This window comes from Felis catus, chromosome C2, assembly GCF_018350175.1.
Source record: "Felis catus isolate Fca126 chromosome C2, F.catus_Fca126_mat1.0, whole genome shotgun sequence".
NCBI lineage: Eukaryota > Metazoa > Chordata > Mammalia > Carnivora > Felidae > Felis > Felis catus.
In genome coordinates this window covers 145651356-145664801 of record NC_058376.1, presented here as the reverse complement: position 1 = coordinate 145664801, position 13446 = coordinate 145651356, and the positions used below count along the sequence as shown (strand labels likewise).

At 38.7% G+C, this 13446-nt stretch overlaps 1 protein-coding gene and 1 long non-coding RNA gene across 11 annotated transcripts in view; one reads left to right on the top strand and one right to left on the bottom strand.

Moving 5' to 3' along the window:
- The window catches only part of LOC109491556, a 93698-nt gene that overhangs the window by 14894 nt on the left and 65358 nt on the right, over nucleotides 1–13446 (top strand). The window lies entirely within an intron of this gene.
- RBMS3 (RNA binding motif single stranded interacting protein 3) overlaps nucleotides 6729–13446 on the bottom strand; it is a 1326374-nt gene continuing 1319656 nt past the window's right edge. For all 7 annotated transcript variants that reach the window (XM_023260642.2, XM_045036413.1, XM_023260637.2 and 4 more), the window contains one exon: nucleotides 6729–13207. In XM_023260642.2, the coding sequence (XP_023116410.2) occupies nucleotides 13201–13207 (7 nt within the window). In that variant the 3' untranslated portion in view covers nucleotides 6729–13200. The remainder of the gene's footprint in view (nucleotides 13208–13446) is intronic.

Below are 13446 nucleotides of genomic sequence, written 5' to 3'. Positions count from 1 at the left end.
ACCAAAGCTGGACAGAGACACATATCACACAACCCATGTGGCAAAGGCTCTGGAGTCACAAGTAGTGCTGAGTTCTACAACTCTACTTCCTGTGTCAGCAGCCAAAAGGTAGTGAGGTTCCTGAGCTCCAGTGACATGGCCTTCTTGTTACTCTATTTCAATAGCACTCACAAAAAGTGTCTAGAAGGCCAAACTTCCCCAGAGACTTGGAGGAGTTCATGGAAAGGGACATTCCTCTTGCAGAGGGTCTGGAAAGCAGGTAGTGTCATGCCTGAGGTTCCTGGCCCTTCCCTGGAACATGAAGGACCTGAAACTACCCAGGGTCCCTCAACCCTTTCCACATCAGCTTCCGCCAGCTGGGCTGCAGCCACTGGATCATTGCTCCCCATCTCTACACCCCAAACTCCTGTACAGGAATCTGCCCTCAGGTACTACTAGGTTGTAGTCTCAATTGTACCAATCATGCCATCAACCAGAACCGTGTTAATGAGCAGGTAGACCAGCGTGTCCCTCACCCCTCCTGTGTCCCTTGTATGTTCCCATTAGCATCCTTCTGATGGAGGCAAATGGGAGTTTCTTGAAGGAGAATGAGGATATGACTGCACATGCAACTGACAGCATGGTGCAGCTAGCCCAGGGTTCCTGAGAAACTGGAGAAGGGTTTCTCCATAAACAAGTATCAAAGTTAGCACCACAGTGATTCTCTGTCCAATCTGTGGGTTCTGTTCCTTGTCTTAATTGTTGTCTTAAGTCTTTCCCCCCATTTATGAGCTCCTCATTTTATTAAAAAAAAAAAAAAAAAAAAAAACCAGTTCTGTTACCAAGCATCAGTAGGTTCTGGCCCTACTCAGAGGTAAAGTGTTTCTTTGGAAATGCCCTTTCTATTTTCTTGTCTCTTTCATTGTGACTTTGCCAAAAGCGACCAATCCGTGATAGCAGAATTTTAGGAATTGTCCCACCAAAGCTTGGGGAAGGTGGGATCTTCTTAGCATCCATCTTCTGAGGCTTGCTAGCAGAGCTGATGAAGAGAGCAACTTGGGTTTTTATCCTCCTTTTCTGCGCATCCTGTAGCCTCAAACTTAGTACCTAATCAGAAAGGCTGTCTGCCTCTGTGCTTGGCTGTCCTCCAACTCTAATACAACTTTTCTGGAACGAACCAGAAAACTTTTTGGCAAAGATCCCCAGAAACATCTTTTAGGGCAACAGAGGAAGGAAATTTTTCCTTAAGCTATCAGGGCTCTTCCTCTCAGCCTCTGAGCCTGAGGAAGTATGCAGATTCCTTCCTATCTTGAATGAGGACGGGAGCCTTCAATAAGGGCGTAAGGAAATGAGTGTGGAGCTGGGGGGCCTTCACTTCAAAACCGCCACATCTATGAACAGAGGAAGAGTGGTCATTGCAATCAGGGTTATGTGTGTGTAGCGGGCAGTCATTTAAAAGTTTCTATACAACAAATTCCACAGAGTAATCTCTTGTTTTATGTGATACCTGTGTGGGGTTAATCACCTCACAAAGGAAGTTCCCTGGTGGCTTAGAGGCTGGGAGGTGGCCTGACTGAAGGTGGAGAGGGTAGAAGACTGCAGATGGGAAGCTGGATGGTTGTGACTGGTCTGTTTGTGCGTTCAGCTTGGCTCTGGGCATGGGTCTCTGAGGGAGATGGGTCTGCTGTCTTGGGATGCATGGAGTTCTGCCCTGAATGGAATGGGTATTTGCAGGGTAACTCTTCTCTACTGTACTAGTGTGAAGTGATGGAGACTGGGCCGTGTTGCACATAAATCATTTTGTTGTTAACAAACAAAAAACCTAGAGCAAAGGTATACATTTTGATAGATAAAGAAGTTGAATTTTAGAAAGGAAAAAATGTTTAGCAAAGGGTATGCCTAAAGTGAGGATCCAAGATCTTTTCACTGCTTGTCCAGCACTTTCCCCAATATTTTGCAATATACCTGTAAGAATAAAATTATATTGGTCAAAGGCCAGGTAATAGTAAAGTTATTTTGGATCAATAATGTATCTTTTCAGGTCATATCAGTGGACCCAGCATGATATAAGAGGCAAATCTTTGGCTTTGTATATAGCTGATTCTGAGCTTGGATCCTATCTATATTAGGAAAACATGGCCAAGTCATGTAACTTTTCAAAGCCCCAATTCCCTCAGGTTTAAAATGTGGCAGGACCAAGGCACCCGGTGGCTCAGTTGGTTCAGCATCTGACTGTTGATTTTGGCTCAGGTCATGATCCCAGGGTCATAGGAATGAGTCCCGCATTGGGTTCCATGCAGAGCATGGAGTCTGCTTGAGATTCTCTCTCCCTCTCCCTCCCTCACCTTCTGCCCCTCTCCCCCTCTTGCTCTCGAAAGAAAGAAAGAAGAAAGAAGAAGAAAGAAAGAAAGAAAGAAAGAAAGAAAGAAAGAAAGAAAGAAAGAAAGAAAGAAGGCAGCACCTGTCTTGCATGATTGTGGAAAGATCAGTGGTCATAAATAATAGATTTATAAGCAGCTCAGAATGGCAGATTCCATTCTCCTTGATGTGAAAAGAGTTGAATGGCCCAGATGATTTGGGGAAAGGGTAACAGTAAAATTTTCGGCCACTCTACTGAGGAACCAAATTAGGGGAGAAGCAACAGCAAGGGTGTTAGAAGACCTTCCATGTGTGTGGATGGGAGAAGGTATGACTGCGTTCAGATCAGGAAGTTTTCCGTCTACTTTGCATCAAGCCATGGGAAGATTAAATGTAATGCTCAAATAATTCCCTGATCTTATTTCATGCTAAAATGTTGTCATAAACCAGAACCTACTAGAATGTGACATCCTTGTAGACAAGAACCATGTCTTTTCTATTTATCATTAAAATATTTATGGAGTGTCCATGTGCCAGGGACTGTTAAATGAATGAATCCATGAAAAGTTATGCCTATCTATTTGGTAGCTAGATCCTTTCTTTCCAGAACAAATCACAGAGATGATTGAAACAGCAAGTTATTTCTGGGATGGAAAATGTGAATTGTGTTGGGTTTCTGTGACCAAAGTGATTAGAATGAACGCCCAATGTCCTCTTCCACAGAAATGACAAAATACCAGGCCATGTAAGATAAACATTTGAAAAAAAAAATGGGAAGAAAATTACCTCTCACATTGGCATTTCCCAAAGTCATTGTAGAAGAGGAGACCTAAGAACTCAGGGGTTAAGAGTTTGGATCTGTTTTAATTTTTTTAACATTTATGTATTTATTTTGAGAGAAAGAACACATGTGTGCAAGTGGGGGAGGGGCAGAGAGAGAGACAGAGAGGGAGAGAATCACAAGCAGGCTCTATGCTGTCAGCACAGAGTCTGATGTGGGGCTGGAACCCACAAACCACGAGATCATGACCTGAACCGAAATCAAAAATTGGACACAACTGACTGAGCCACCCAGGCCCCCTGGATCTGTTTTTAAAAGCATACTCTAGCCCTTCCTAGATGTAAGTCCATGGTTAGATCATCTATAGTTCTAAGCCTCATCTGGAAAATGGAGGCAGTGGCAGCACCTACTGCAGAGCAGTCTTGTGAGGGTTGTGTGACCTCAAGTATGTGGGGCGTGTGGCACAGATCCTGGCACAGAACAAAGGTTCAGTGATGGGGACTCTTGCTCTTACAGCCATACCTCATGTCATTGGTTCTGGTAGGAATGAGAGGTCTGGGGTGTGGGTGTGGAATCCATTGGAGACTAATTCCACAGTGCCACCTGGTGACTGCTTTATCACAAGAGTAACCTGCAACGTCCTAAGGGTAGGAGAAAATTCTTGAGACGGTAGGCAGCTCCCCCCATTTCTGAGGGTTTAAATGAAAAGATAGCCTTTTGATATATGGAAGACTTTTTCATCATTATTGTGAATAATTTTCACTTACTGAAAATCCAAACATAACCCATCTTCTGAGATTAAGTTTGAGCTGTATTACTTTTCACTTCACTAACTTTGGAAATCAGAGAAAAGAATTATCTCTCTCAGCATCCCTTTACAAAAAAGCACTATAGAATGTTAGTTTTATTGAAATTGTTGAGAATTGGAGGAACACTCACTTCTTAGAATAAGTTATAAAGTTTATAATTTGTAAACTATAAAATACATAGATACGAGGTAAAAAAAATCATGATTATTTAATGCACCAGGGACACCATTATAAATGTAGCTTGTGTCTTCATTCTCTGGTCTTTTTTTCTCTTATCTTTATGTTTTGAAACCAAGGATTCTTCAGCATACTTTTCAGGAAGTTTCTAAATATCCTGCAATTTGAAGTGAACATTTTGTGCATACAGGTAGTGGTGCTGGTATTATTATCTTCTTCAAAATCTGTCATTACTAAAAAACAAACAAAAAACAAAAAGGAACCATTGCGGGCCACCTGGGTGGCGCAGTCATTTAATTGTCAGACTCTTGACTTTGACTCTGCTCATGATCTGACCATTTGTGAGTTTGAGCCCCACCTAGGGCTCTGCTCTGACAGTGCAGATTCTCTCTCCCTCTCTCTCTGCCCCTCCCCTGCATGCACACTCTCTCTCAAAATAAATAAATAAAGTTAAAAAAATAAAAAAGAATGATGCTCTAAAAAGAACTCTGATGGAACATAAGTAAAATTAATTTAAAGGTCTTCATTCCATTCTTATTTTCTTATACTCTTCAATAATTCCATTCTTGTAGGTTTCTCTTCCTTCTTCTTCTTCTTCTTCTTCTGCCAAGAAGTACAACATGAACTGCTACACATACAGGGAAAAGTATATATGCAATACATTCTTAGATCCCGACACTGGTTCATTAGCTTTTTCCATATCCTCTCTTGGATGCTTAGAGTATAAAGTATGAAGATGTCATATGAGAAATGACCTTGATGCAGTAGGAGCCTTTGTGTACATTGTCATGCAAGTTATACTAGAGGTCACATAACAGAAAGGTTCACAGGTCAAATGCTGAGAGCAAGGGCTTATGAAATCCATTAAAAACCCATGGCAAGAAGCAAGAGGAAAGCCACGGGTAAGGTTAACTCATTGAGGATAGGGTTCAAGAGGAGTGGAAGGCCACAGAGTTAAAAGTTCTGCAATGTTCAGGGGCACCTGGGTGGGTCAGTCAGTTAAGCGTCTGACTCTTGGTTTTGGCTCAGGTCATGAGTTTGTACTGTGTAGGATCGAGCCCCGAGTTGGGCTTTGTGCTGACAGCATCGAGACAGCTTGGGATTCTCTCCCTGTCTCTCTGCTCCTCCCTTGCTTGTGCTCTGTCTCTCTCAAAATAAATAAATAAACATTAAATAAAAGAGTTCTGCAGTGTTCATATATCCCACCTCTCCCTCCACTACATCATCCTTCTCCGCTGATTGTATGTTGCAAGGCAGGCCACAGAAGGAAGAAGCTAGTGAAATAGGCTCCATCTGAAAGAAGCAAGGGCAGGTAATTGAAATTCACCAATTAGCCTGATAGGCTGCTATCTGTGCCTGAGGGTGACTAGATTAAGACCTCAAAAATATTGAGTGCCTCATATTTCTTATGGATATTTAGTGTATCATGAATACATGGTACTTCATGTATATTTAGTGCATCATAAATATATAGTGTTTCCTTGATCTTTCCATTTCTATTTTTGTTCATGCTCACATACCTTACTTATTTTATGTCTTAAAGTCTATTTTATGTTTACTTCATTTGCTGTGTTTAACACATTGTATGAATTTCATTTAACTCACTTGTTTCCTTGTGTTCTGTAGAATTAGGTATTCTCGAACAACAGCAGATACGTATTACAGCATGCGATATTTGTGGCCCTTGAATAGGTTAGCTTAGATGGTTCTGGGCCACAGAAGTATAGTTTCTGCTATTTGCTCACCAGTGTTCTCCATCACGTGAGAAATGGACACTTTTTAAAAAAAGAATTTTTTTAAAGACATTTTTTTTAATCTTTATTAATTTTTGAGAGACAGAGTGTGAGCAGGGGAGGAAGAGAGAGAGAGAAGACACAGAATCTAAACCAAGCTGCAGGCTCCAAGCTGTCAGCACAGAGCCCGATGCGGGGCTCTAACTTGCCAAGGGTGAGATCATGACCTGAGCTGAAGTCGGCCACTTAACTGACTGAGCCCCCCAGGTGCCCCTATTTTTTGAGAGAAAGAGAGCGAGCGAGCACAAGTGGGGGAGGGGCAGACAGGCTCCAGGCTCCAAGCTGTCAGCGAAGAGCCAGACACAGGGCTCGAACTCATGAACCATGAGATCATGACCTGGGCTGAAGTCAGATGCTTACAGATGCTTAACTGACTGAGCCACCCAGGATCCCCTGGACACTTTTGATCTTGATTGACCTGGATTTAATCATTGTAGGGATACAAACTGCAGATGTCAAAAGGAATTTATTATGTATATCTCTGTATCTCCTGGCCTGGACAAAAAAATGCACCAGGTAGTTGGCAGATGGCAAGAATGTTTGGAGACAAGAACTGGACTATCTCTAAAGCAGAGAGTAGGAAAAGTGTGTGAGGTTAGGAAGACCTAAATGGTCCCCCCGCCCCCGGCCAAGCCCGAGTAGGGATTTTCTCAGTCTGTCGCATGAATAGAATGCTCCTTCGTCTTTCATTTTTTTTTGTTACCAGGGATGTTCTGTTTTAGGCATTCTGCTGGAATCCAGCAGAATCCCCAATTGAGACTGCTCCCTCTCAACAGTCCTTACTCTAACCCATCTCTGGAACAGTGAAGAAAAACACAACAGTCTTCTTGATTGATTTTATTTTCATTTTTTATTGAAAGCTTCATCAAAGAAAACAGAAGTTTAAACCTAACATCCACTGATCTACAGAAAGCCCAAGGAATGGGGGAAATGGTAGCTAATTTGACTGTGGTACAGATGAAAAAATTAAAAATAAAACCGGAAACACCATAGAATTACAGAACTTTCCATGACAGAGACAGCAGTACAAAATGCTCTTAAATAAAGTCAGAATTGAATGATGTTTCAGAAATTCCATGAAGTCAAATATGGCCTAAAACAAGGGTTTTAAAAGAAGCTGTGTCCCATATTTTTTAAAGAAACTGGGTATTTTATAGCAAGTACACTTTTACATGTATTTTTTTTAAATTAAGGTTCCAATTATATTCCACTTGTTTTCAAATCAATGGAAGAATTAATTTCCAGAATGGAGAAAACTTTTTCAAGCGTCTCTTTGAAATAGTTTTTATAGTTCCTGAAAAGTATGAAATAACTCATTTTTCCATATATGAGGAAATGAAACGTTTTGGGGAGGAGGACAGAGCATCTTTCTCAATAATCTAAGACCAGAGGATTAATACAAAGCATAACACTAAAGTTACACTTTGGACACTACTTAAATTTGAAATGATCAGAAAAAAATCCACTGGAGTGTCCAGATCATTCAGCCTTAATACAGTGATGCAAAATAAAAAAAATAACAGAATGATTCCTTTTTTTTTTTGCCAAAGATTTAAAATAGGGATGAGTGTATATTTAACCAAGAGATGCTATTGTATTCTCATAACTCAATTTGGAGTTGACCTTTTCATCTGGTTAAAATTTCAATACTGAACGAAACCAAAACAGCTTTCTTTTGAGAGAAGCTAAATACTTTGCTACAGTTGTTGTTGTTTTTTTTTTTCCCCTTTGCATTTGCAACAATACAGCCAACTCTCAATTATTTGTGGTGGATGGAAAAGAGACTTACGGCTAATAAAACTCCAAGGTCTATAGTACACTGATGGTTTTACCAATGATTTTAAACTCCTTCAGTAAATCAATACTTAACAAAGAAACAGACTGATTTGAATTTGATTTCCAAATGTTTCTCTTCCACCTGCAGGGTAAAATGTTAATAAAAGGAAAGAGAGCCCAAGACCTTAATAGTTGAGAAGACAGAACCAACCTACAGGGTAGACAGCCCTTCTAAAATTGAGAGTGATTGTATTTCTGCAAGACTCAGTTATCAGGGAAGTTAACTAACTGCAGTGAATAAAGTGGAAGAGAAGCGTGACTCAGTGGCCTTGAGGTTCTTTCCACAGACTCCAAGCTCGATCTCAGCTCTCTTCCAGCTTTAAAGCTTCCTGAGTGGAAGAAACTTTACTTAGAATGTTCGTTTTCCCTTTCAGCAATACAAAGAAAGGACTATTGAGAAGCTATCCATCTTTTTTGTGTGTGTGACAGGGAGCATATGTACGGGGGATGACACCAAAGATAAAAAGAAGCCACCAATCTGGGGTGAGCTCCCTTGTCACATAAGAAAAGGTCCTGGGGCCACACACGAGTCTTGTGTTTAGCTCTGTACTTTCCTGAACTCTGTACAGGCCACAAAGGACAGCTATGACCAAGTGTGCTTGAATTAAGGGACTGATTTCATATTTAAGAATATTGGGTAAGAAACATTAATTTGAGTTAGACTCCACCGTCTTCCAGTGCCACAGTGGATGTCATGTGTAACAAACCGATTCATTACTGAGATCCCATTATCACTCTGCCATAGGAAGGGTACTGTGTACAGGGTCAATGAGCCTGTTTGAATTCCGTTAGTCCCTCAGATTGCAGTGATATGCCATCAGTCTCCGTGAGCTCAAAATTCTGAAGGATGCCAGCCACAACGGTACAAAAAAACAAAATCTCATCCTTCACTCCCTACTGTGGACAAGATAATGTAGATCAAGGCTCTATGTGTGACATGTTTAAACTTTGTTATGAAGTGTGACTCCTCAAATGTGCTGAATGTTGCTTATACGTGTACATAAATATTACCCTTTATTTGATTTTATAACAATCTAAAAACACGTATCGCTGAAACTCACTTAAGAATTTCTCTCTGCTGATCAGCTCATCTGTAGTGGCTTCTACATGCAAATTAAGAATGAGACTGAATTGTCAAATGTATTTTTAGTTTCCTACTAACATTGTAATCTGTCTAGACAGTCCATTGAAACTTCTGAGTTATGAAGACTGAAAAAGTGCTATTTAAATCAAAGCTTACTCTTCATTAATGGGGAGTTTAGGCTGCTGTAAAAGACATAGAGGTATATATAGACATCCAAAATATTCAAATAAAAATTTTTTTAGGAAAAAATCTATTATTTTTTTGTCACGTATGAATTGAAATGATTGTAACGCAGTTTTGCGAGGGGTTGATGTATTCTGCACTAACAGTGAACTTCCTGCTCCATCCAACCTTTTTCTGCTCTCAGCCTTCCATCTCTAACATGAGTGCTTTTAATACCATGGGGTTTTTCACTAGAATGGGTGGAAGTGAGTCTTATATGCTGTCGAATGTGGCAGATCTGTTAAACTCACAGGAAGAATTGATTCAAGTGAAGCATGGAGACAAGGAGACAAACTAACCCTGGCCAGACTGAAGTCAGTAGATGATTTTTGTTTTGAGAATATTATGTCACTTGCAATAATCAAGACGTGCCAGTCTTGGACAGTCACCAGCACCTGCTCCTGTTACTTTTAGGTTACATAGGGTCTAAGACGTCTTCAGAAGACATGGCCATGTATTGAATCACTATGCATAATCTGTCTCCCTGACAAGACCTTATCATTATTAAAAGAAAACCCTCTGCTCCCCTGACCATGTAACTAGAGTTTGGGTAAGATAACATTTATCCCATTTGGACTGTGGCTTTGGTTTGTTTCCTGATGTTTAGAAGTCTTGGCAATTAAGTTGAAAGGAAAAATGTTAGTATCTGAATAAATGTTTGGGAATCTGATGAGCTAGAACACTTAAAAAAAAAATAGAGTCCTAAATAGGATTAAAATCACAATATAGATTGCTGATGAAATTAGGATTCTGATGTCTTCATGTATTGAACACGTATTTTGGTTTGTTTTATTTTTCATAGAATATAATGCTGCTTACCTGTTGATGCTTTTTTTTTTATTCCCCCAGACTTGACTCTTAAAACAATTATAGGTAGGATGACAGATGCAAATTTGAACATGTGTCATTTTTCCTTCTTCTTTTTTTTTCTTTTTGGTTTGAAATAAGATATTTCCTAGAATGGCATGATATAAAAAATCCAAACATAAAACACACATGGACATAAAATGACAGGTAATTTCCTTGTGCCTGAAGTGGCTTAAAAAAATTGAGATCATTGAAATTTCATAGTTGAAAAAAATGTTTCTTAATGTATAAATAAAGCAGTAGTTTTGAATAGAAACAGGAAGTTACCTAGGCACATTCATCAGCCACATGGTAGCTACCTCTTAGCCTCATTGTTGATTGCGTAAATGAGACTTTCTTTGTATCACATTAAGGTTTTTTTTTTTGTTTTTTTTTTTGTTTTTTTTTTTTTTTTTTGTTTTTTACAGAAACAAAAGAAAGCATGTTGGTTTCATATTCAAATGAATTATGCCCAGGATAATCCTTATTTATACAAAGAGTTCAGAGACTGAAAAAGAGAAACAAAAAAACACAGTTGCTACACATGTTCGCTTTTACCCCCTGTAACTCAGGGGCCCACTTCTCAAAGGTAAAACTTAAGTGCCACCCTTGAAATACATGAGAAGCTGAAGGATGGAACAGAAGAAAGTATAAATCTAGGATTCTCTCTAAAGCATGGAAAACCATCAAGGATGGGTGTCACCAGATGGAATTTCTCTGTAGCACATGCTACATTTTCTTGGATACATTTTGCCTCTAATTTGACTGCAAAGATAGGGAGTCACTCCCTAGACTCAAGCTTCTAATTCATGGGGTTTCAAATAAGAGAAACGGGCCCATTTCAGCACGAGGCTTTTGTTAACAGATCATAAATAGTGGAATATTGACAGTGTCATACAAGCCAAACTCATTACTGATATTGACGTAACGGGGATATGATTTGCCTTTTAAAGCTTTTTTCATCTTTAAAAGCCTACCCTGTTTTCTTTTACAGTGCACTTAATGCATTTCCCTCCTCTTTCTGGACTAAGACAAGTTCTCTTGACTTAATTTGTGAAAAGACTTTCACCTATTTGATTCTAATGATCCATTCGGGAAGCAATTCTAGTGCACGGTTCAGTGAACAAAGTTCCATTGGTCTTAATCTCAGGTAAAACCTTAACAGGTTGAACATGGGTTCCATGAGTCAAATATGCCAAGGTGTTTGTTAACTCAATTCATTTTAGGCAAAGTTTTGCATCATCTTCAATGCAAATATATCTCCTTTGGCTTTAATGATTGATCAAACCCAACTCTTTTGGTTCTTATTAATATAAATCATACAATTTCTTGATTGTCAACTAGCATTTTAAAAGCTTACCTAAATTCCACTAATAGAATCCTCAATCTTATTGGTCCTACTTGCCTCAGAGAGTTAAATTGAAATAAAAAGGTCTATTTTTGTCCTTCTTCTGACAACACCAGGGTATGGGAATACAATGAAAGGAGGCAAAAAGAAGATATCCCCTCCCCAATTGCAGAATCAAGGTGGCTGTTCATGGCAAATGATAACAAAGACTGAGGTGAGAAGATAAAACCTAGAGGTGTTGGACTTGAGAAGGAAGACTATAATTACAAATACAGTGAGACCTTTTCAGGAGACCACTCATCACTTCACAGAATATCACTACGCTTTTTTGACAAGTGACTTTCAGACCAGTTCGGGAAGTATCTTTAGTTGAGTGTTCACATAAAGGAATTTCAACCTGTTAATCAAGTGTCTCAGCTTACTGGTGGCCATCAATACAGGTGTCATGACTCAAGAGAGCTAGTAAGGAACCAAAAAAGCTCATGGAATGAATATACAGCCATTTGGCTCTGTCAGTTGGTATCCAGAACTCTTCATGCTCAAACCGCTGAACACAGCAGGTGCAAGCGTCTGCGTATTATCAACAAATGCATATTAAAAGGAAAAACACAAACAAAACCCCTTTTTGTTTTGTTTTGCAGTATGTAAAACACCAGTGGAAGGTAGTTTAAACAAACAACAAAGTAAGAACTGGTCCGGCCATGTAAGTCAAATAAAATTTTAAAAAGAAAAGAGAAGAAAAGGAAAACAACCTCTATCTTCTGGACTGCAATAGGGTGCCACTTCATCTTTGGTATAAAATAGGCCATCCATAGGCTGAATTTGATCACAACTAGGAAAGACTACAGAAATTGTCAACAATTTCTCTATCTATTGCTTTTTTTGTTTTTTTGTTTTTTTGTTTTTTTGCACTTTTTGACCATAAGCTCCTATCTACTTAAGTTTTTTTTTTTAATGCTCTTAAGCTAGGTTTTGCAATGTGACAAGCAAAGCTGACTAAAAACTTTGTAAAGCTCATAAAAAAGACTGCAGATAAAAAGCACTAATGCTTTTGCTAGCGATCACGCTTTGTAAATTAAAAAAATCTGCATTCTGCCCCCCAAACACGCATTATTTCTAATGCAGTTGTTTTTAAACCAACATTAATAACTTTACCGTAAAATGTTTTAGCCTTCTAGAATGATTCAACACTTAAGACAAAGTTCATGAAAAGTCCCAGCATTTTCCCAATTCTTGCAGTTGCCATGGTTTCTTTTATCAACAAATTTTCTTCAAATGAAGAAAAACATTTTCTTTTAAACTGTACAGTTTTTTTTCACCCTAAAAACTCATAGTCTTAAACTTCTGTACCAGTTAAAGCCGGCACAGTATTTCAATTCTTTCTTGAAATTTTTTTTAACAAGACGTTGACAGCTTGCCTCGAGAGCCTTTGACGTCCTTAAAATTAAGGCAATTAAGATTCAAGATAAATCTTACCTAAATATTTCTAAGAAAAAAATAAAATAAAAAACCAAGCCACTAGATTTAAACAAAAAGGAGAAAAGGAAAAGTAGCTTAATTACAGAGGAAGACAATTTGTTTCCATTTCTGCTTTGCCCACCTCTTGACATCTGATTTTCTGTTTATAAAAAAAAAATCTATCTACATCTTCTGGTAAGTTCTGAATTCAAATGTTCTTCCAGATAAAATGTCAACCTTCCATGTTTTGTTTTGTTGTTGGTTTTTGTTTGTTTCCTCTTCTGGAATTTTTTCCTTTAATTAAAAAAATGGCAAAAATAAACCGTCAGACCACATGAAGGAACCATTTGCACAGCACATAAAAACACTTTGTTTTCACTGGGTAAAGTAGAAAATTAAAAAAAAAAAAAGCATTCCATCGACGCCTGTGCAAACTGGAAGCCAACTTCCTGTTCAACGAAGTTTCTTCATTCAAGGCAAAGTTTCAGACAAACATTCTTCAGTCTTGTTTATGGTCTGTAGAAACAATTGAGTAAGAGTGGTCATTACAACAAAGCATCTTTGAAATCACCTTGCGTGAGCTCTTTTCCAGTGAGATCTCTTTAAAAGATACCATGCTTTTTCAATATCCAGAAAACTGTACAGGTTTTAAATCCTGCCACTGTCATACAAATATATATTTGAGCCAGAGAGTTTGTTCACATTAAATATCAAGGCTAAGAGATGAAGAATACCTTTCAATTTAAAGAATTAAG